This window comes from Heterocephalus glaber, unplaced genomic scaffold (genome assembly GCF_053883595.1).
Source record: "Heterocephalus glaber isolate CG9 unplaced genomic scaffold, H.glaber_assembly_v1.0 deba00001781, whole genome shotgun sequence".
NCBI lineage: Eukaryota > Metazoa > Chordata > Mammalia > Rodentia > Bathyergidae > Heterocephalus > Heterocephalus glaber.
In genome coordinates this window covers 2749251-2772081 of record NW_028258467.1, presented here as the reverse complement: position 1 = coordinate 2772081, position 22831 = coordinate 2749251, and the positions used below count along the sequence as shown (strand labels likewise).

The 22831-nt window shown below is 51.1% G+C and overlaps 2 protein-coding genes across 3 annotated transcripts; one reads left to right on the top strand and one right to left on the bottom strand.

Moving 5' to 3' along the window:
* Positions 1-11670: 11670 nt before the first annotated feature.
* Positions 11671-22816, bottom strand: Nubp2 (NUBP iron-sulfur cluster assembly factor 2, cytosolic). Of its 2 annotated transcripts, none has more exons than XM_004873689.3 (7): positions 22546-22816; positions 21810-21928; positions 21517-21715; positions 20171-20325; positions 19920-20030; positions 19703-19772; positions 11671-19211 (listed from the first exon to the last, which is right to left on the bottom strand). In XM_004873689.3, exons 1-7 carry the CDS (start codon positions 22559-22561, stop codon positions 19066-19068), a joined length of 816 nt encoding a protein of 271 aa, XP_004873746.1. In that variant the 5' UTR covers positions 22562-22816; the 3' UTR covers positions 11671-19065. The 2 variants fall into 2 exon arrangements, with proteins under 2 accessions (XP_004873746.1, XP_087058958.1); XM_087202832.1 differs by having other exon boundaries at positions 21810-22030; positions 22546-22740.
* On the top strand, positions 14215-17594 carry Igfals (insulin like growth factor binding protein acid labile subunit). The gene is made up of 2 exons (XM_021251416.2): positions 14215-14343; positions 15531-17594. Exons 1-2 carry the CDS (start codon positions 14217-14219, stop codon positions 17324-17326), a joined length of 1923 nt encoding a protein of 640 aa, XP_021107075.1. The 5' UTR covers positions 14215-14216; the 3' UTR covers positions 17327-17594.
* Positions 22817-22831: the final 15 nt, after the last annotated feature.

Sequence of the window (22831 nt, the reverse complement as noted above, 5' to 3'; positions counted from 1 at the left end):
CTCCAGCAGGCTGGATCCTGAGACTCCGGGTGAGCATCTATGTGACTTTGCTGAGGAAAACTCATCCTAGCTGTCTTTGGAAGCCACTGTCCCAGATATTGCTCTGCCTGTGATCTCTGTCTGATCCTGGGGCCTGACAGCTGTGGGCAGCCACTGGGCTCCGGTCACAGCAGCAAGTCACACTGCAGGAGAAAGGGCAGGGTCCCAGTGAGGGGAAGAGGGTGGTAGCCCTAGATGGTGGTGGTACTCAGTGTGGAGGAGGAATGGGCTGAGGTGCAAATGCATGGCTCAGGATCCAAGATATGGCACAGGGCCTCCCTGTGTGGGAGGAGCATCTGTGTCTGACAGTGAGATAAGGCCCCGCAGTCTGTCACTGTTTGTGTGGACACATACATCGTCCGTCTCTTCCCCTCGGGGCCAGATTGCTCTCCCCATCTCAGGGTCACAGGGGCTTGTCCCTGACCTGGCTCTGCTAGGGACCATACTGCTGTGGAGTTGGAACACAGGACATTTTAAAGTTGCATGAGAACTGCACAATTTCTTGTCATTTAGTGATGATGATAGAGGGAACCCACAGCCACACCTGTACCCAGAGGTATACAACGGAGTTTGCATGTCCCTATCCCAGCACCCTGCCTTAAAGATTGTACTAGCACCCAGGCATGTACTTGGTACAGACCCTGACAGCCAGTGTGATGCTGCTGCCCAGGCTGAGTTCCAGCTGCCCTATGTGCCTCAGTGGGCACGGGCACCTTCTAGACGGCTTCCCCGGAGTGGCTGCCTTTGAAGCAAGCATTTCCTGTGTTTAGCAGCTGCCACAGCACTTCGCAGGTGGCTATAATCCTGCTCTCCTCCCCTCCCGTGTAGGAGCAGTGCCTTTAAATGTGCCTCAGCCCAGCACAAGGCAGCCAGTCCAGCAGCCATCTGTGTATTGCTGCCCCCCGCCCCCATATCCCCAAATAATGGGTGGTTTTGCAGGTCCTTCTAGGACTTGGCTTTGCTCTCAATGTGGCTGGTCATGACAGTCTGGCAGGGCTTAGAAACTGCTGTTTACCCGCCAGTGGTGGACCCCAGTGTGGTTTCCCATCTGTTGCTACTGTGAACTATGGCTTCCTTCTCCATGGGGGAAGGGTCTCTATGAGATTCATGATGAGAGCCCATTGCTGGGTCTCAGGGAGGTGTTTTCAACTCTTGAAAATGCTTCGGCTCATCTATCCAAATCCTAAGTCAGTTCTGCCCCTGCTCATGGGGCAATTGCTCCACATCCCCACCAGCAATGGCACTGAGCTTGTTGTTTTCAGTGATAATGTGTATGTGAAATGATATTTCACACAGGTTTAAGAGTCTGTCCCCCTGGTCACTGGGCAGCCAAGCACTTTCTCACATGTTCACTGTGGTTGGGGGAGTTGTGTTCCCTCCCCATGAGCAGCTGCTCTGTGGAAGTGGGTACACCAGTTGTGCACGTGTTGATGTCCTTGCTGACCTGTGAGAATTCCTTCTCTGCTCTAGTCTACTGGCCATTGTTTTGTGTTAGGCGTTTTGTGTGTTCTTTGGTTACACTTGTTTATAGTTAATGGTTTGTGGCTGGCTTTCCACTGTCTTGTTGAGAAGCTCTTTAACTTCATCTAGTCAGCTGTACCGATCCTGTTTGTCATGACTGCTTTTGTGTTCTGCTTAACAGCTCTTTTCTTCCCTGTGGGGCCTCCTGTAACCAAAGTCCAAATTCCTTTGTTTTTTTGCTTTTCACATTTAGGTGTGTAATTCATGTGAAAGCACTTTTTATGTCTAGCTTGATTTTAGTTTGTTTTGTTTTTTTGGTGGCCCTGGGGATAGAACCCTGGATAGTTACTTCTCCCTCATTGCTGAGACAAAATATCCAATACCCAAAGTTAAATAGGGGAAAGGTTTATTTGGCTTACAGTTCATAGAGGTTTCAGTCCATAATTGACTGGCTCCAACGCAGGGTAGCAGAGGGGCAACAATTTATGGCGGCAGAAGACAGCAAAAGCAACAAGTGAGCTTAACAGCATCTTTCTGCCCCTTTTATTTTATTCAGACTACTTAGGGCAGGTAGCACTCATGCCCTTAGTCCTAGTGCCCTTGGGCCTAGCCTCATCATGAATCCATCACACACTCTAGATTCAGCCACCTCTGAAAAAGCATGAGGCTTTGAGGGAACATCTAAGCACAAGCCATAATATTCTGCCCCTGGCCCCTCAAAGATTCATGCACATTCCTTTATGCAAAAAGCATTTAGTCCATCTCCAAGAGTTCCCAAAGTCCTAACAGTTTCAGCATTGCTGAAAAGTACAAGTCCAAAGTCTCATCTGAGATTTAAGGCAAAGTCGGCTTAAGCCCCTGTACAAATGAAAAGAAAGTTAAACACTTCCAACATTCAATGGCACAAGATAGACATTACCAATCCAAAAGTTACACACAGGGGAATACAAAGGAATGGGAACAAAGCAAGTCCAAAATCCAGGAGAGCAAACATTAAATCCCATAGTTCCACTTCCAGCATCCATGGCAACCTGTGGCAAGTTGTGAACTCCAAAGGGTTTGGGTGGCTCCACCTCTACAGCACCGTTGATAATTGTAGCTCCCATGGCTTCTTTCTTGGGCCGGTTCTGCTCCCTTCTTTCAGCTTTCCTTCAATGATCCATGCTCCTGGCTTCGCCAAACTTCTGGGATCTCCACTGCACCTTCGGCTTCACACTCCAGCTTCACACGCTGTCTTCTCAGGGGCACACTGCCTGGCCTCCCAGGCCTTCTTCTGAAATCTGGGTGGAAGCCTTCCTGACCCTACAACTCTTGCATTCTGGATGCACCTAAAACCAGCACCACATGGATGATGCCAAGGTCTGCTACCAACTGGAGCAGTAGCTAGTCTTCTGTCTCTCTTGGCTGTAGGGGTTAAGTGCCTGGATCGCTAAGCAGTGTGAATCCAATTCTGAGGAACAAATTCTCTAAGCCGCTGCCATTCTGGAATGGCATTCTGGGACTCTCTTCTCAAAGCAAAGTCTTTCACTTTTCCAATTTTGAGCTTACAAAGGGTAGAGTCCTGCTGCTTCCTGTGTTGCCCTTAGGCCATCTTTTCTATTCTCCTGTTCCTTCTCAGCAATCAAGATGTCCTCTGTTCTATCCTTGCATGACAAAACTTTACCGGAGTTTCCTTTCTGGCTAAACTTAAAACATTTTAAATCATTCTGCTGGGCTTTTTGCTCTTGATATTCAACATAAATCTGGGTAAAAGCCCCCAACAGCAGCCATGCCACAGCCTCAACATTAGACTACCTTGAAATTTCTTTTGCCAGATTAATTAGTCTGCCACCCTTAATCTCAGTCTCAGGAAGTCTCTGTTCATGAGCAAAATGCAGGCAAACTTTCTGCCAAGTCATAACAAGTCATCTGGAGTCCAGCAGCCAATGCAGTCCTTCCCAGCAGAAACCTCCTGAGCCTGGTCTTCACGGGCTTTTTGGTCTTTTGAGCTCTGATCAGAATCTCCCATGCAGTACAGCCTAAGGGGTTCCAGCTCTCCCTTTTCAGCCAGCATCTCCAAATCTTTCCAAACTCTTCATACAAGCCATTCCCAAAGGCTCCTGAACCACATGGTCAAGTAATATCACAGCAACGACCCCACTTCTCTGGTACCAAAATTAACCAAGAGCCTTGCACACATTAGGCAAGTGTTCTAATAACTGAGTTGCACCTACAGGTGGGGTCTCCTAAATTGCTTCCAACTGTGATCCTCCTCCCTCATCCTTCTAAGTAGCTGAGATTATAGGCCACCACACCCAGTTTTGGTATCTAGTTTTTATTCCTGTAGAGGATAGATACCCAGGTATCCCCACCTTTGGCTATACTGCTGGCTTCTGGAGGTGTAGACTGTCTCACATATCTGCGGCCTGGCAGGAGGCTCATGTGTTGTGTGCCAGCCCCATGTTCTCTTAGTTGCTACAGCTGTAGGATAATTCTTTATCCCAGGAAGGGATGTCGGCTCACCTCATCTGCAGCAGTCTGGGGCATCCCAGCCGTTTGCTCTTTTATTTATTTATTTAGGTACTGGGGATTGAACTTGGGACCTTGCGCTTCCAAGGCAAGTGCGGGAACCACTGAGCTAAATCCCTGGCCTAGCCCTTTGCTCTTATGAAGAGATGTTAGGCTGTTTTCCTCAAATGAGGACCAGAACAGTGCTAGCTCAGGCTGGAAGTGAGTTTTCGCATTGTGCAGTCCAAATTATAAAACATGCTGATTGTTTGCTTAGCCCTTTGCTGCTGTGGTACTGAAGTACAGTCCTGACACCCAAGTTAAGGACTTGGTATCCACTGCTCTGCCCTCGCCTCAGATGCCAGTCACAAGCATTTACTCTTAGAATGACCCAGAGCTCAGAAGAGTGCTGTGCTTGGGATCACGGCTTTATTACACACACTGAGAGTGGCCCAGCGGAGACACCTCCAAAGCTGGGCTGGGTTCCTGTCCTGAACCTCTGTGCTCTCACTCATGTTCACACCAGGATGCTCAGGGTGGCAGTGTCCTGCACCTGCCAGGTCACCACAGTGGCATTGCTGATGGAGTCACTGGCCACATGGCTAGACTCAGGCTCTGACTGCCTCCCCTCCCTGGAGGTCAGGTGGCCATGGCCCAGTGTCCCATGCTTGGTCTGACTGGTGACCACCCTTGTCCTGGGTGTCTTGTTAGCATTAGCTGGAGTGTGAACTAGAGGGTCCAGGGTGACAAATGGAAATTTTGAGGGCTTTGAGGGTTTTTTTTAATTTTTAAAAATTTTAAAATTTTTGGTACCAGGGATCGAACGTGGGACCTTGCACTTGCAAGGCAGGCGGCAGCACCACTGAGCTAAATCCCTGGCATGGCTTTGAGGTTTTATCATTTTCTCACCAATGGCCTCCCAAGTAGTCGAGATTATAGGTCTTGTCATCCTGGCTTTTGCTGGTGCTATGAACGGGGCACTCGGCAGAGGCACACTGACCCTGTATGGGGAGCCCACAGTTGGGGCTTTGAAGATGGGTTAGTGGAAACTGAAGGCTGCGTTTGGTGAGTACCAGCATGCTCTGAAGAATTTAGTAGTTACGGAACCTGTGTTCTGGAGGAGGAGTGAGCATACTCGGCATGTCACTCTCAGATACAGTGGCTGGGGACCCCTCTCCCAGAAAGTAATGGAGTAAAAATTGAGGAGATGGTGGGAGAGAAATGCAAAGGCTCTGCAAAGTGCCTGCAAGTGAGAAGGTAGGTCAGGGACAAGTGGGGCTATGTGGGTCATGTGGACCCTGGTGTCTACTCTAAGGAGCACAGAGCATGCCATGGCTGGACGAGAAGCCAATTCCGGGCATTTTCTAGGATTTCTGATGCCTGTGGAAAGAAGCAGGTCTGCCTTCTCAGCCAAGCTCTGACCTTGGTGGTGGTGGGGAACAATAGGATCCCCCAGGGAACACCATGCTGGGAACAGTGCTGGCTTGGGAACTCTGTGGGATTGGTGGGGCGGTAAAGTGACAGTGTCTTGTGAACTGGGTGGGAGAAGCAGTTCAGGGTGAAGTCCCACACCCAGAGAATTGCAGTGAGACTGAGTCCAGAGATCAAAGGTCAGAGATGAGGAAGGGCCTACAAGGCAGGAAGAAAACTGGAAGAGCAGCTGGAGCAGCCTGCTATAGGTATCACAAGCTGGGCGAGCTCAGCACCTGTTAATGATTCCCTTCAGATCTGATAAATTATCTGAACAGATTTTCTGATACTGTTATTTTTTTTGGCTAAATCCAATTTTACCATAATTTCAATTGCTGGATTCAATTTGCGGATTCCTGGCTTTGACATGTGTAGTGTTTCTCCTTTCCTTAGGGGTTTATAGAAGATAATTCTAGTCTTTTCTGCTGTGAGAGCCTCTGAGCCTGTTTTTGTTTGCTTGTTGGAGTTCTGGGGCTGGAAACTGGGACTCCTGTGTGCTAGGCCACTGCTCACCCACTGAGGCATCTCAGCCCCTGTGGATAGTTTTAAAACCAGCAATTGTGTTTTCAGTGGTTAATGAAAGTTTTTTTGTTCCTTGTTTTACATTTTCCAATCAGTAGGTCTGCACTCCCTAACCTGGGCAGCCTGTCTCTCTCCTTTCTTGGCACTGCTAGGATAGAACCCAGGGCCTCTCATGTTCAATATGGGAGCTACTCCCCAGCCACAATCCTGTCCTTTGCTTTTTTACTTCTTGGTGCTCCTAGGCCTCTCACCTCCTTTCCTAAGGGAAATGTGAAGCAGGTTTTCCTTTATGTGGCCCAGGGTCAGCACTAGAGAACTTGGCTGTACCCGTACTTCATTACTTTCCCTGCCACACACACAGGTGTCCACAGTCATTGCATCACATATATCCAAGTTGTCTCCACGACCTGTTCTTGACCTGAAAGCAGTGCCCTCCTCTCTTGCTGAGGATTTTCGTGTTTAAAGCGTTACTCCACTGCCCTCTTCCTGGTTTCCTTGAGTTTCTGTGCTCCTTTGCAGGTTCTGTGTCGCCTCAGGCCACATCATCCATGTCCATTTTGTCTGACCCTTTGCAGATGTCTCTGGGACATGCCTGCCTTTCCCCTCTGTCCCACTGTGGGCCCCAGGGTCTACCTTCTCTCCTCTCAGTGTAGCTGTTCCTACAGGCCAGCATATGGATCCTGGGCCCCTCCTCAGTCAGATGCCACCAGGTTCTTGCATTTTCTTCAACTGCTGCCTGCTGTGTTGTCATGAATCTCAGTGGGGTGGGTTTTTCTCCAGCTATAAAAATGCTTAGGACTTGAGCAACTGTCTTCTCCATGCCACAGATACTGTTTCTGCCAGGAGCAGCAGGGAGGCCTAGGCACACAAGACCAGGCCCCAGAGAGGGCTGCTGAGGCTCGTGGGTGGAAGGAGGCTGGCACTGCCCACAGGCTGACAGACCCACCTCAGAGTCCCTGACCCCTAAATATGAACATCCCCATCTTAAAGACCATTTATTCTGTTTTTCAGCAAATATCCTTAACTTTTTAAGCTCTACCATGCTATATTTTACCAACCAATAATTAATTTCCCCTCTAACAGTCCTTTGTAGATTGCAGGGAATATCTCACTACTGTGAATGGGCAGAAGTGGGACAGGCAGGAAGGAAATTGATCATATTATGTCATCCAGCTGGGGATTTAGCTCAGTGGTTCTGCCACCTGCCTCACAAGCTCGAGGACCTGAGTTCGATCCCCGGTACCAAAAAAAAAAGAAAAACAAAAATGTGTCCTTCATATTATGTCATCCAATTTCAATACCCCACTCAATAACTGATAAAACAACTCAGCAGAGCATTGGCAAGGATATTCACTCATCTGAATCTGCTATTTACAGAACACGTCACCAGTGTTCTTTTCAGATGCTCAAAGAACATTCTTCAGAATAGATCATACTGTACTACAACTAAAGTCACAAAATTAAAAGGGCTTAAATTACATAAAGCATGTTCTTTACATAACAAAATTTACATAACAAAAGAGTCTAGGAAAATCCCAAATATTTCACAATTAAAACATTTGTAAATAGAAGATGGGTCAAAGAAGATGAAAACGCATTGTGTCAAAACTTGTGGAATGCAGTTAAAGTAGTGCCCAGAGGGAAACTTACAGGTTTTTTTGTTTGGTTGAGACAGGGCCTCACTCTGTAGTCCATGCTGGCCTCAAACTTGTAGCGATTCTCCTGCCTCAGCCTCTCCTGAATGCTGGGTTGATAGGCATGCGCCATCACACCCGGCAAAAATCCTTAACAAAACATTAGCAACCCACATTAGACACTATGACCAAATGAGATTTACCATAGGTATGTAAGGTTGGTTAAGCATCTGAAGTGTATTAATAGAACAAAGAACTGAACTCATAAGATCTCAACAAGATACAGACAAGCATTTGACCAAAGTCCAACATTGTTCATGATTTTAAAAACTCAAATTAGGACTAGAAGGTGCATCCTCAGCATGAGGAAGGGATCTGGGTTTCTACTTTGTGCTATCACAAGCTACAACTTCTGTGATTGAGAACACCAATGTATCCTTTTAGCTCTGGATGTGAGAATTTGTACACAGGCTTCCGTGGGCTAAGGTCAAGTGTCAGCAGGGCTGGTTCCTTGGGGAGGCTTTGGGAGACAACGTGTCCTTGTCCTTCCCAGCCTCTGGTCTCCACTCCAGGCTCCCTCCATCCATACAGCCAGCAGCAGTGGTGAGTCCCACCCCATGCCACACCACCATCTTCCACCTTAAGGACCTGGTGGTGACACTAGGTTCACCTGTAAAGTCTTCAGATCAGCTGATCAGCAACATGAATTCCCTCTCTAACATAGACACAGCTTCCAGGAATTAGGACATGGGCATCTTTGGAGGACATTACTCTGCCTATTACAGAATTTATGCAAAGCATATATAGCTAGCACCATAATCAATGGCGAATGACTGAATGCTTCCCTCTAAAATCCCACAAGGCACAGACATCCACGGACATGCAGTAAGGCACATGGTAAGACAGGATAGTAAACCTATAGAAAGGAAGAAAGTAAAAATGTCCTTGTTCACAAATGACATGACCCTATACATAGCAAATCCTAAGGAATACAGATTCACATGTATCTGGAATGGGAAAGACATGCAGAGTCCTGTGATACAAGATTATAAATTTGTTGTATTTCTTTCTTTCTCTCTCTCTTTTTTTTTTTTTTGTAGTACTAGGGATCCAACTCAGGACCTTGAGCTTGCAAGGCAGGCGTGGTGCCACTGAGCTAAATCCCCGGCCCAAATTAATTGTACTTCTGTATACTAATAATCTAGCAGTGAAATTAAGAAATTCACAATAGCACCAAAACTAATAAAATATCTAAGAATGCTAACAAAGGAAATACAAGACTTTTATTTTTCTTTCCTTTCTCCCTCCCTTCCCTTTTCTCCCGAACAGTACTAGGGATTGAGCTCAAGTGCCCTTGCACTCAGCTACATTTCCACCTCCTTTTTTTGAGACAGGATTTCACTAAGTTGGACAAGCTGGGGTTGAATTTGCAATACTCCTGCCTCAGCCACCCAAAATGCTGGGATTACGGGCATGCACTACCATATCCAGCTAGAAGTATAATATTTATATACTGAAAACACAGCACAGGGCTTGGTGGTATAGCTCAGTGGTGGAGCACTTGCCTAGCACGTGGAAGGCCCTGGGTTCCATCCCTAGGATTGCAAAAACAAAACAAACCGAGGATTTCTTTTAAGAATTAAATAAATGGAAAAATGTTGTGTGTTCAGTGATCAGAAGAGTACTGTTGAGATGCTATTTCTACCCTAGAGGCTTAGCAGGTCCAGTGCAATTGCTTCAAAATTCCAACAGCCTTAGGCTGGGGATTTAGCTCAGTAGTTCTGGCGCCTGCCTCACAAGCAAACGCAAGGTCCCGAGTTCGATCCCCAGTACCAAAAAAAAAAAAAATTTCCAACAGCCTTTTTAAAAGAAAGCAACAGAACACATTCTAAATTTATATGGCAATACAAAGACTATAAAACCCAAAAGAGTTTTTTTAGACCCAAAAGAGTTTTGAAAAAGAACAAACTTGTAGGACCTCAGACTACTTGATTTCATAACTCACTATAAAGCCACAGTAAGAAAATGTGAAAAAGGACACTTTTCCATTTCCAAGGGCAGGTTCTAAACCTCTCAAGAGTCTGAATCTTTACATTCACAGCCAACTGACTTCCCATGACATTCCTGTGGGGGAAGGGATGGTTCTCTCTCTCTTTTTTTGTACTGGGGATCGAACTCGGGACCTTGCTCTTTCGAGGCAGGTGGTGGCACCACTGAGCTAAATCCCTGGCCCCGGTATAGTATTCTCAACAAATAGGGTCAGGAGACTCAGATATCTATATGGAAAACGTGTAATTAGACTCTCATCTCACAGCACACATATAGATGAATTCAAATCAGATCATACAACTCAACAAAAGCTGGGCATGGTAGTGCATCTGTGATCCCAGCTATGTGGGAGGATGAGACAGGAGAATCCCAAGATTGTGCCCAGCCTGTTGAACTTAGTGAGACCAAAAAAACAAAAACAACCTAAACAAAGTTAGCTAAAACTATCAAACTTTCAGGGGAAGATGTACTAGAAAATGTGGGATCCTAAGTTAGGCAGAGTTCCCAGACATGATACCCCAATCCTGTGGCATAAGAGAAGAAAATTGGTGCTTTATTTTATTTTATTTTATTTTTTTGGTACTGGGGATCGAACTTGGGACCTTGCACTTGCAAGGCAGGTGCCGGAACCACTGAGCTAAATCCCTGGCCAAAAATTGGTACTTTCGCACTTTCAGAGGCAATTTTTTTTTTTTTTGTACCAGGGATTGAACTCGGGTCCTTGCGCTTGTGCAGCAGGTGGCGAAACCATTGAGCTAAATCCCTGGGCCCTCAGTTTTAAAAAAGCAGACAAGACACAGACTGGGAAAAATATCTGCAAGTCTTATATATCTAGAGATGGCACGTGCCTATAATCTCAGCACTTGGGAGGGCAAGGCAGAAGGATTGCTGTGCATTCAAGGCCAGCAGGGCTACATACATAGTTTAAGGCCAGCCTGAACTACATAGTAAGACACTGTCTCAAAAAAACACCCCCCCAATATATATCTAATAACAAAGCCCAGCCATCATAGCATATACCTGGGGGAGTGAGGCAGGAGGACTGCAAGTTTGAGCTCATCCTGGGTAATTTTGGTGACTTGGTGAGACCTTGTCTCAAAAAATAAGGCTGGGGAAGTAGCTTGGTGTGAAGGCCCTGGATTCAATCCCATATAAAACACACACACACACACACACACACACTCCAAAAAAGAGCAAGACTAGAATACACTATTGCAACAAAGAAGGTTTAAGAAGAAGGCCAATAAATACATGAAAAGGTGCTTGGCACTACTAGTTTTCATGGAAAAGCAAATTACCAGAATAGCTCAAAAAACACCATTGCCACAAAATATAAAAAACAGTAGCAAATGTTGAGGCTGTGGAACAACTCCAACTCTCATACTTTGTGAAAGGATACCATCATTTTGAAAAGTTAAAAAAGTCAGGCTTGGTGCTGCATGCCTGTAATCCCAGCACTCAGTAAGCTGAGGCAGGAGAAGTGCCACGAGTTCAAGGCCAGCCTGGAATACATAGTGAGACCCTATCTCAAACAAACAAAATTTAAAAACCCTGCCTCAAAAAACCCACAAAATCTACCTAAGACAAATGAAACATGTCCACACAAGGACTTGTGTACAAACAGTAGCACTCTTATACCCCAGGATGGGGACAATCCAGTGCCCATCAGGTGGACATAGCACAGAACATCACTCAGCCGCAACAGAGAATGAGGCACCAACACATGATGCAGAATGGATGAGCCCAACAGTGTTGCACTCAGGGAGAGGAGCAGGACCTAGACTAAGCGAGCAGTGCTGGATGGCGGTGACAGAGTGATGACACACTCCAACTGCTCTGCTAGTGTGAGCACAGAAGTCACTGATACAGCTGTTCGGGGAAGAGATGCAGGGTACAGGTGGCATCCTTGTTAATACCTTGTTATCCTATTTATTACACTTCCAAAAATGATCCCAGCCGAGACACAGAAAATGAAGTTGAGGGGAAAAAAAAAGCTAACACAGAACAGTATTGAGAACAGGGACTTTATTGAAAAAGAATCTAAAAAATATGAGATCGCAGCATAGATATCCACAAAACACTACTGAGGGAAACTAAAGACCTACAGAAAAGAAATGACAAGCGTACCTGTGGGTCACAGGCCAATGCTGAAGAGATGGCCAGAACGCAGACTTCTGGCTTTGTTTCAGAAACCAATGATTATAAAGAAAAATCACACACACGCATGCAGAAAATAAATGGAGTACTACTCAGTCATAAAGAAGGATAACTGAGTCATTTGTAGGAAAATGGATGGATCATGAGACCATAATGCTGAGATAAATCAAACACAGGTTAAATATCACATGATTTCTCTAATATAAGAAACTCAAAATATAATTTTTAAAAAATATAATAAATTTTAAGAACAGGGAGGTAAACTGTGGATATGGGAAGGGCATCTGTAGAAGGAAGGAAAGAGGAAGGGAGGGAGGGGAGGTGGAGTAAAAATGATCAAGATAGGATATGTATATGTACTGATTCCCCAAGATGAATTTACTGCATATCACAAACATATATTGTACTAATAAACAATTTAAAAAAATCCAAATGGCTGCCTCCAAAGTATGTGGAATGCAAGTGACCAGGAGCCAGGCTGCTCTCAGAGGAGGCTGAGGACCTGCCCACCAGCCATCAAAACTTAAAGTCCCTGTAACAGGTAGTATGCCCCTGCTCTGGACATAGGGGCCAGGGGAGTGAATGGAGGTCAGAGAGGCCTGGGCACTGGAGTCAGGAGAAGCTGTGACTGCCACACGACTAAGGAAGGTGGAGGCAGTTGCAATTGAGATGGAAGAACTAAACCACATGAGTGGGTAAGACGGGGGGCTGCTGACAAGTAAAACGAGTGTCTGTGGGACACCTGGAGAGAACACACTTGAGTCTATGCACAAACAGGACCCGGAACCAAGAGTCTGGTCAGCTGGAGTAGGTAAGAAATTATAAAATTTGGCACTTTGCCATGGTTATCGTTGGTGTTTGAGGAATGAAGTTCAACATGTCACCTGAGATCAGTTTAAAACTAGAGACCAAAATGACAAGGGTGAAAAGGCTGACAGTGCAAGAGACACAACCCAGCCAATGGGCCCTGTCCAGGCATTTTTGACAACTCCTGGATCAGATTAATGGGCAGCCCAAGGGAAACCAGCAAGAGACATGAAAAAGCTTCGGGGTTTGGAGGCTTACCTGCACCTAACTCCACAAAACTGGACTTGGGGTGCACAAAGAAGAGGTCTGGGCCCCTCTTCTCCCATAGCAAAAGGATAGCAATACCAACTCTGCTTCCCCAGTCCACCTGGGATACAAGGGGGCGCATCCTCACTCCAGCCTTGCTGGTTCCCAGAAGAGGCTGTGACCATGGCCTCAGAGCCTGCTGAGGCCGCACTTTGCTGAGTAAACTGCTCTGTGGCTCTGGGTGTGGACTTTCTCCCTGTGGATCTATAATTTCTCAGAATAGAGGTTGAGGAATGACCTGAAAAATAGCCTGGAGATGGGGTAGCATGGCAGGGGCTGTAGGTCCAGCTCCCCCTGCCTCACCAGGAGCTGTCCAAGAATCCCCCAGACCTCTTGTGTGCCTGCCTCTCCTCAGATCCGGTTTTGCCTCTGACAGCCCCTTCTGTCCACACGTGTCCCCACCACCCAAAGCAGGGTAGAGACAGAGCTGGAGCATCTGCTGGGGTCCAAGGTGGGTGGCTAGGTCCTGGGGTGGTGTGGAATGGGCTGGTGTGGGGGAACCCTGACAGTAGCAGCTTCCCGGCCTGACCCCAGGGTAGGTCTCCACCCAGACCGCATATTAGCTAGGTTCCTGTGGTCTCTGCACACAAAACAGGGTGACCGGGCCCTTGCTGGAGCCTCAGAGGCCAGTGCAGAGCAGCTGGGGGCCCTAGTGCCGGCCTTGCAGCCTCTCTCCCAGGAGGATGGGCAGGAAAAGCAAACATGAGGTAGCCAGTGGCCCTGCCAGGTGTTCCTAGAAGAGGCCTCAGGGGAGGGGCCATGAATAGACATCAGCTGACCTTGAGGTCACAGGAGGGGCCAAGGCTGGGCCTGGGCCCAGCAACTGGCGGCAGATCCTACTCGGGCTGTTAGGAAACCCCAGTTCGGGCGGGCAGTGTGCCGCACAGACAGGCGGGGCATCAGGGAACTAGGTGGCACCTGCTTAACCCCAACACAGCCATCAGCTCAGTCTGGGGGTGAGTGGTGGGATCTCCAAGACCCCAGGAGCTGCCCGAGGACCCCCCCCACCCCGGGTTGGAGCTAGTGGGACACTGGGTCCTCCAAACCTGCTGTGAGCACTGGCTCCTTGAAGGTTACTCAGAGAAGAGGGGGCCCCTACCCCCACCCACTCAGACCACCTACAGGGACATAGCAGATGGGCCCATGGCCCCCAGAGCCATGCCTCAGTCCACCTCAGATCCCAAAGGAGGCTTCGGGGTGGACAAGGGACCCTAGCCATTTCAATGTACCATCTGTACCTAGGGGACTTGGTGCCGACACTGGCCACCCGGCACGAGGGGGTTAATGGAGCCGAGACCTCGGGGCAGGGCCGGCCGACAGCTGCCCAGCAGCAGGGAAGCCAGAGGGCAGGAGCAGCCAGCCCAGCAGACCGCCCTTGAGCACTCTGCATGCGGGATGGCCCTGAGGAAAGGTGAGGCACCCAGGTGTCCCCTGCCACTTGCCCTGGGGTCAGTCAGTTGGTGACCCCAGCCCACTTGGACAAGGGCTGGGGCAAGCCAGGGGGGCTGGGGGGGGGTGGTCAGCTCTGGGTGGGCTAGTGGGGGACATGGCTAGGCCTGGGACCAGAGGGTCTGCTCTTTCCTCTCCTGGTGGTAGCACAAGGGAGGGCAGGGCAGATGAGACAAGTGCTCAGCCCTTGGGCAGTATGGGTGCAGGGAAGGGGCAAGGGGCTTGTCACATCCCACAGGTCAGATCGTGCCTGGGACTGTCTGCCAGGCCGGAGCCTGCTGCCCTTCCTGCCTCTGTTCCTCTGGCCCTGGCACCCTCGTGCTTCGCTCTGCCTCTGTGGGCGCCATCTTGATGCCTGGGCTGGCCACCAGCACATCGGCACTCCAGGACCACTTTCACCCTGTGGTAGACAAGCCAAGGGTGGGCGTGACACCACTACTGCCTACTCTGGAACTCTATGAGCCTTCAGGGCAGGGACAGGACCCCACAAAGGGGTTCTGGAGCACTGTTGTTGAGGCTGCAGCCACGTCAGTGGGGCATCATGCCGGCGGAGTGGACGGTTTAGGGTCCCCATCTGTCCTGAGGTCTGTGCCCTACCCTAGTGCCAGCATGGAATGCAGGCCAGATAGCAGGTGGGTAGGTCCCCCAATCCAGGGTCCTCAGGTGTAGGGACTGCTCAACTCACTGTTCAGCTACTGAGAGCAACAAGTGAATACCCCATCAGATCTTTTCCAGAAAATTCTGAAAATAGCCAATCTTAGCCAATGGCTTGGTTTTCTCCCTATTTTCCAGGCCAGTGTGCAGCCTGACCAGGCTTGAGCATGTCTCAAAGGACACAGATGGCTACATGGTCCAATGGTCAGGGGTGTAGAGTGCCTGGGCCCCACAGCCTGGGTGAAGTGGGGAACCAGGGCCTCTGTTCCCACAGTGGGGTAGGGACAGCCACCTCCTGGCCCCATGAGGTGGGGGTTGTAGCATGGCCAGTTTCTACTGTCCTTCCTGGCTTCTGCCTATGGTTTAAGTGGCTGACCACAGACTTAGCTCACAAATAGACCTTCCTCTTGCAACAGACAAGGCCTGCAGAAGTCTAAGGTCTGCTTACATCCTGGTACCTGCCACAGGCTCCTCCCTAAACCCCTCTCCCCACAGGAAGCCTGGCCCTGGTGGTGTTGGTAGTCTGGGCAGCACTAGGGCCCCATGGCAGCCTGGAGGGAGCAGAGCCCGGAGCACTGGCAGATGCTGAGGGCCCACAGTGCCCAGCCATGTGTGCCTGCAGCCATGACTACACGGATGAGCTCCACGTCTTCTGCAGTGCAAGGAACCTCACGCGGCTGCCCGATGGCTTCCCAGATGGCACCAGGGCCCTGTGGCTTGATGGCAACAACCTCTCCTCAATCCCCCCAGCAGCCTTCCGGAACCTCTCAGGCCTGGACTTCCTCAACCTGCAGGGCAATCTGCTTGGGAGCCTGGAGCCACAGGCCCTAGTGGGCCTGCAGAACCTGTACCACTTGCACCTGGAGCGGAACCGGCTTCGGAGCTTGGTGGCCGGCTCATTTGCCCACACACCAGGTCTTGCTTCACTAAGCCTCAGCAGCAACCTGCTGGGCAGGCTGGAGGAGGGCACCTTTCGAGGCCTCACCCACCTCTGGGCCCTCAACCTCGGGTGGAACAGCCTGGTGGTGCTGCCTGATGCTATGTTCCAGGGCCTGAGCAAGCTCCGTGAGCTGGTGCTGGCAGGCAACAAGCTGGCCTACCTGCAGCCAGCACTCTTCTGTGGCCTGGGTGAGTTGCGGGAGCTGGACCTGAGCAGGAACGCGCTGCGGAGTGTCAAGGCCAATGTCTTTGTGCAGCTGCCCCGACTCCAGAAGCTCTACCTGGATCGCAACCTTATCACGGCTGTCGCCTCTGGCGCCTTCCTGGGTATGAAAGCACTGCGCTGGCTGGACCTGTCCCACAACCGCGTGGCTGGCCTCTTGGAGGACACCTTTCCGGGCCTGCTGGGCCTGCATGTCCTGCGCCTGGCACACAACGCCATTACTAGCCTGAGGCCCCGTACCTTCAAGGACCTGCACTTCCTGGAGGAGCTGCAGCTTGGCCACAACCGCATCCGGCAGCTAGCAGAGAAAACATTTGAGGGCCTGGGGCAGCTGGAGGTGCTTACGCTCAATGACAACCAGATCCAGGAGATCAAGGTGGGTGCTTTCCTTGGCCTCTCCAATGTGGCTGTCATGAATCTCTCTGGCAACTGTCTCCAGAACCTCCCAGAGCAGGTGTTCCAGGGCCTCAGCAAGCTGCACAGTCTGCACCTGGAGGGTAGCTGCTTGGGGCACATCCATCTGCACACCTTTGCTGGCCTCTCTGGGCTGCGTCGGCTTTTCCTCAGGGACAACAGCGTCTCCAGTATTGAGGAGCAGAGCCTGGGTGGGCTACCCGAACTCCTAGAGCTCGACCTCACCTCCAATCAGCTCACACACCTACCCCGCAGGCTCTTCCAGGGCCTGGGCCAGCTGGAGTACCTGCTCCTTGCTCGAAACCAGCTGTCAGCACTGCCCGTGGACATCCTGGGCCCTCTTCAGCGGTTGTTCTGGCTGGACCTCTCGCACAACCACTTGGAGAAACTGGCCGGGGGCATCTTCTTACCACTGGGGCAGCTGCGCTACCTCAGCCTCAGAAACAACTCCTTACAGACCTTTGTGCCACCGCCTGCCAGCCTGGAGCGCCTGTGGGTTGAGGGCAACCCATGGGACTGCAGTTGCCCCCTGAAGGTACTGCGGGACTTTGCCCTGCAGAGCCCCAGTGTCGTGCCCCGCTTTGTGCAGGCTGTGTGTGAGGGAGATGATTGCCAGCCTGTATACACTTACAACAATATCACCTGCAACAGCCCCGCCAATGTCTCAGGCCTCGACCTGCGGGACGTTAGTGAGGCCCACTTTGTGCACTGTTGACCTAGGTCTGCTGGCCTCAGTGCTCCTGCTGTGCTGGCCCCGGGCTTCAGGATGAGTCTTCACTGTCCCAGGGGCCTGGTTGGGTATGCTGTCTCTAGCTATGGGGACCAGCCCTGGGCTGTTTACTCCCTGGGTAACAGGGTCCTGGCAGCTGAGTGATCCAGGTTCAGGAGAGGTGGGCACGGCTGGGTACCCACAGACCTGACCAGGAAGGCGGGGGCACAGTAGCCCTTTCCAGCTTTCCACAATTAAAAGCTAACAAACACAGCATGTGACCTTGAGAATTAAGCTGAAGGAAGTGGAGAAATGTCAGCTGTGTTCTCATTTCCCTTACCTATGATCACTCCCTGTGCTTTCCTGGCTCTGTCTGTTCCGAGCCCCTGCCAGACAGGTCTCAGGAGTGTGTGCATTGCCACTTCACTCTTCTCAGTCCTCACAGCTGACCCCTGAAGGACCGCAGGCACTTACTGAGCTCCTCCTGAGACTTTAGTATCTCGTCCCTCCTCTTTGGGGCACTGCATAGGGACTGGGCATGTTTTCTCAGTGGCAGTAGACAGGGCCTCATCCCAGTGCTGCCCACTGCTGGCACAGTGGTTAGTGCTGGGGTGAGGTGTGAATCACAGCAGCACTGCCAGCAAGCCAGTGGGAGCAGGCTGGGGCACAGCTTGCTTTCCCACAGGCTACAGGAAACGCTGCCAGTGTGGCGCCTGGGCCTTATCCCAATTTTCCTCTGGAAGGCCTGAGCATGCCCTAAGAAGGATCATGCAGCTGTTCTGCTTTCTGGATTATATTTCCTCCCTGGCCTTACCAGGAAAAATGAGGAAAGGGCCCCTAGGATGCTTGGCTTACTTAAATTTGACTTCCTGGTCTAAGGCTTTGGCTCAGGCCTCCCCTGGTGTGCCCACAGAGGGCAGCTCTACCAACACCAAGCATGGCCACTCATAGGTTTCCAATATCAAAATCTTGTCAAGCTCCCCCAAATGAGACGGAGAAACATTTTCACCCATCAGGGGGCTGCAACAATAAAACTAACAGCAGCTGGTCTAGTCATGGAATGCTTAAAAAGCAAATGCTGTCATCACCAGGGACAGAGCTGAATGTCAGACTCATGATCAAGGCAGTGGGATACATTTAACAGCAGATTCCTCTACTGTCTGAGGCCAGTTCACCGCATTATGGAATGCTGCCCTGATGGCACAGAGTACTCATGGGGCCCAGGCCACCAGAGAATGGCAGAAGGCCTGGGCCAGCTTGGGAACCGTGTGGGTGCCCAGTTGTCAGGAGCAGTTAGTCAGTCTGGGACACTAGACCTGGAAAAAGCCTCGTGGGTTGTTGGCTAAGACCACCACTATCTTAAGGCACCAGGTCCAACCAGGTGTGATGTTGCGCACCTATAATCCCAGCACTTGGGAGGCTGAGGCAAAAGAATTGCTACAAGTTTCAGGCCAGCCTGGGCTACAGTGAGTTCAAGACCAACCTAAACTACTAGTAAGGCCCTGTCTCAAAAAACAAAACAAAACAAAAAACAAAAATGGTACCAGGCCTGAGCTGTCCTTCAGCCACAGGCCAGCCAGATGGAACTACTGTCAGTGTGCATCACTTGTGACAAAACCCCTTCAAGGATAGGGCCAGGCAGGTGACACTCAGTCATAGTGCCTGACCATTGCTGCAGGTCCCAGAATCCACCAGGATGTGGAAAGCCCTGGAGGCTGTGAGTAAAGCCCCTTGTGAAGGGGCTGTTAGGAGAGCAGAGCAGGCAACCTGTCCAGAATTTTCCGAGCTATGGAGGTGAGTGCAGGAAATGCAGGGCTCTTGGGGAACTCCTGGGTGAGGTCATGACCCTCCTCCAAGCTTCTGGTGAGCTCAGGGTCCAAGGGTACAGAGCCTGCAAAAACAGAGAAGAGGGCCAGAGATTTAGCTCAGTGGCTCTGTGCCTGCCTCACAAGGCCAGGTCCTGAGTTCGATCTCCAGTTACGGAGTGGGGGAAAAAAAGACAGAGGAGTCTGGGAGAAGGTGGCACCCTGAGGCCCCACATTCAACCATCACCTTCTGCCAGAGCCTGTGCTACTGTCTTCTATCAAGCCAACAACTGCCTCTCCCGATCACCCACTTGAAAGACAAGCAGTGGGGACCACAGTGTCCCGAGGAGATCCCAGAACCCCAGCTGGGTGCTGTGCAGCATCCTGTCTTCTGCTCCTCTGGAAATCTCTGTAGGCATCAGCCTCCCACACTGCTGGTAACTGGAGGGCTCAGCTGGTGGTGGCAGGTTCCTCATTCTTGCAGGGGTATAGTGGATCCACCCAGGGCAGAGGCAGGATGGGGAGCCAAGACCAGCAAGACCAGCAAGACCCTGGTGGGCCTGCCGTCCACACTCACCTAAGAAGGGGACTCCAGCGAGCTGGGCTAGCTCCTCTCCACCGCCCCTGGAGAAGATGTTGGTACATTCCTAGGAGACAAGGGCTGTGAGGGCCCAGCCCATCATGCTGAAAGCCAGGGGCTGACAGTGACTGGTCTCAAAGGCCTGTCTGTCTGACCTGCCTTTTATCGGTGCTCGTCAACTCTGTCACAGCCCCAGCAGTTTCCCAGGACTCACCTCACAGTGTGGGCAGGCAAAGCCACTCATGTTCTCCACAACCCCAACCACTTGCAGCCCTGTCTTCTTACAGAAGGTCAGCTCTCGCCTCACATCCCCGACAGACACTGCCTAAACAGCAAGAGAGGGCAGGACCAGTCAGCAGTGAATTCAGCCAAGAATTGCATGACGAATAGGGAGAACTGGTCACCAGAGTTGAGCCCAGTGGGGAGACCACACATGCAGGGGATGGGTGGAGCTGTGGGTGATACCTGTGGTGTGGTGACCACGAGGGCTCCCAAGGGTCTGTAAGGTCGAAGTGCTTCCACCACGGCCATGTGCTCATCAGAAGTCCCTGGGGGTGTGTCCACCACCAGGTAGTCCAGCTCCCCCCAGGCCACGTCAGATACAAACTGCTTTATCAGTGCTGCGAAGACCAAGAGAAAGTGGGGAGCTGTTTTGTGCTATGTGGACCAGCAGCCTTAAAAAAGGCACCTTACCCAGGAGGTCCTAACCAGCCTGAGGCCCTACCAGCCTCCATACTTTAGGTTCCTGGAGAGTCACCTGCAGCACAAGGCTGAGGCAGTGAGGGCCCTGCTGGTGGTTCTTACTAAGGGTAGGGGAGCAGAACACAGTGAGGGGGTGGCACCTGTCCCTATCCCCACAAGCACCACTTTCTCCCCCACTGCTGTGCTGCCCCCAGCACCTAGCCCTGTCTCTACATGCCCACCCTGCAGTGACTGGCAGACTCTTGCTAAGGACCCAGCTCAGGAGGGAGCCACAACCTTTTGGGGTGTCTCCACCAAGCTCTCAAGCCTGTGTGATGGCCTGCTGTGAAAAGTTTTGCAGGTGCATCCAGGACCTGCCCTGTACAGTGGACCTTCGAGTTATGACTGGCCTGACAGATGAACAAGTTGGGTTACGACTGGAATTTTAGTTTTAATTTAAGACCATTATGACCAAAGTCTTGAGTTATGACCTGAATGCTGGCTGCCTGTGCTTCAAGATGGTCTCAGATACAGATTTAATCCTTAAAGAGTTCTGGAATGAACATTACAACATCCTTTCCTGTGTGGGGTTGAGAAATCCTGGGCCAATGTTTCTCTAAGGACACTGAGATCTGCCTGTGTACAAGAGAGAGACTTTGAAGGCTGTGTAGAGGAGCCTGAGCCTTCAAGTGACCAACTTGGGTTACAACCAGCCCTCAGGAATGAATTGAGTTTGTAAGTCAAGGGCTCTCTGTACTTGTTACTCATCCTAGCTACCTTTCAATGCAATTAGGACAGTTTACTGCTGTCCAAGGAACAGCTCTGGCCCACCCCCCACCCCCACTTGAGAGGGAGAGAGGGCCGCCCTCCACTTCCGGCTTCTTTCTTTCTTTTTTTAGTAATGGGGACAGAATTGAGGGCCCTCACGTTGAGCATCTCTAACCCTTTTTATGTTGCCCAGACAGAGATCAAACTTAACGATCCTCTTGCCTCAGCCTCCCAGAGTGCTAAGAGTACAAGTCTGTGCCACAACAGCTGGTCCCTTTAAAACTTTTTAATTCGGAGCTCTGAGAAGTCAGCTGGGAGAGGTTGGAAGGCCACCTGTGCCTGGTTGCTTGCTGGGTCATTACCATTCTTCTTGGGACCTCTCCACACCACTGCCTCGTCTGGATTCTCCAGCAGGAAGCCCACAGACATTAGGGAGATGCTCTGCTCCCGGTCCACAAAGACAGGCACCCAGCCACGGTCACATTGGTGTACAGCCCTGCCCTGTGCTTGGAGCATGTTCGGGATGCTGGGGCCACACAGGTCTATGTCCAGGATCCCTACCTGCAGAAGGTCAGACGGCAAAAGCTCAGCAATGCTCAGGCACAGGGGGCCAGGCAATTGGAACTAAACTGAAGTGCTCAGGGCAGGGCCTCACCTTTTTGCCCTCGTGGTGCAGGGCCAGGGCCAGCTCCGTAGAGATGGTGCTCTTCCCCACACCTCCCTTTCCCGAAAGGACAAGGATGATGTGCCGCACACCAGCCAGATTCCCAGGTTCTGGTGAGAAGCAGAAGTTGGGAGGTTGGGTGTTTTCCAGGGACCACAGGCCTTCACTGCTCATTCACGTGGGGTCAGGAAACACTGCCCCTGTACCAAATTCTGAGGACAAAAGCTAATGACTAGACCCAGATGAGACACTCTCCTCTTCTTCCCCACATAAGCAGTGACCCTCAGGCAGAAGGTCTTCTAGGAGCTCCAGGTTGACCTATCCCCGAACCTGTCTGAAGTGAGGCCTCTGAAGGCAAAAATATCCCAAACTGCTCTTCCAAGCAGAAGTAATCCTGGGCCTACAGGTGTCAGGGGGAGGCTGATGGCGCTGAAGACCTGGTGAAGGCATAATCACGCCAGTGTGCCTCCGCACCACCCGGCTAGCTCGAGGTCGCGCTCCCGGGCGTTCAGCGGCGTGCTCAAGACCAGGGGCGGGCCGTGGCGGGTCCCGGAGGCACCGGTGTCCCGCAATGACCAACCCCTACGCAGGCAGCAGGCCGGCCGCACATACTCTGTCAGACCCTCAGACAGTCCCCCCGGTCCCGTAAGCCCGCCTGGCCCGCAGAAACGCTCCTAAACCATCACTCTGTCGGTCCTGCAGAGACTCCCCCGACCCGCAAGCTCACCCGCCGCAGCTTCCATTCCTCTGTAACTTGCGCTCGCGGATTCCTTACGCCACTCAGCGCACCCCCAGCCTCCAGCCAGAGTGAAGAGCCCGCCCCTGGTTCCTTTGAACGCTCCCCCGGCCAATCAAGTAGTCCAAGGGCTGACCAAACTGTGCCCTCTGGTTCCGGCGCAAAGGGCGTAGCGGAGCAAGGACTACTTTCGTGTTCTCTCCTGTGTCCAATGGACTTGCGGAGGTCGCCTCCAACTGTCACCAATGGGGAGGTCGGATCAAGACTGACAGCTCCT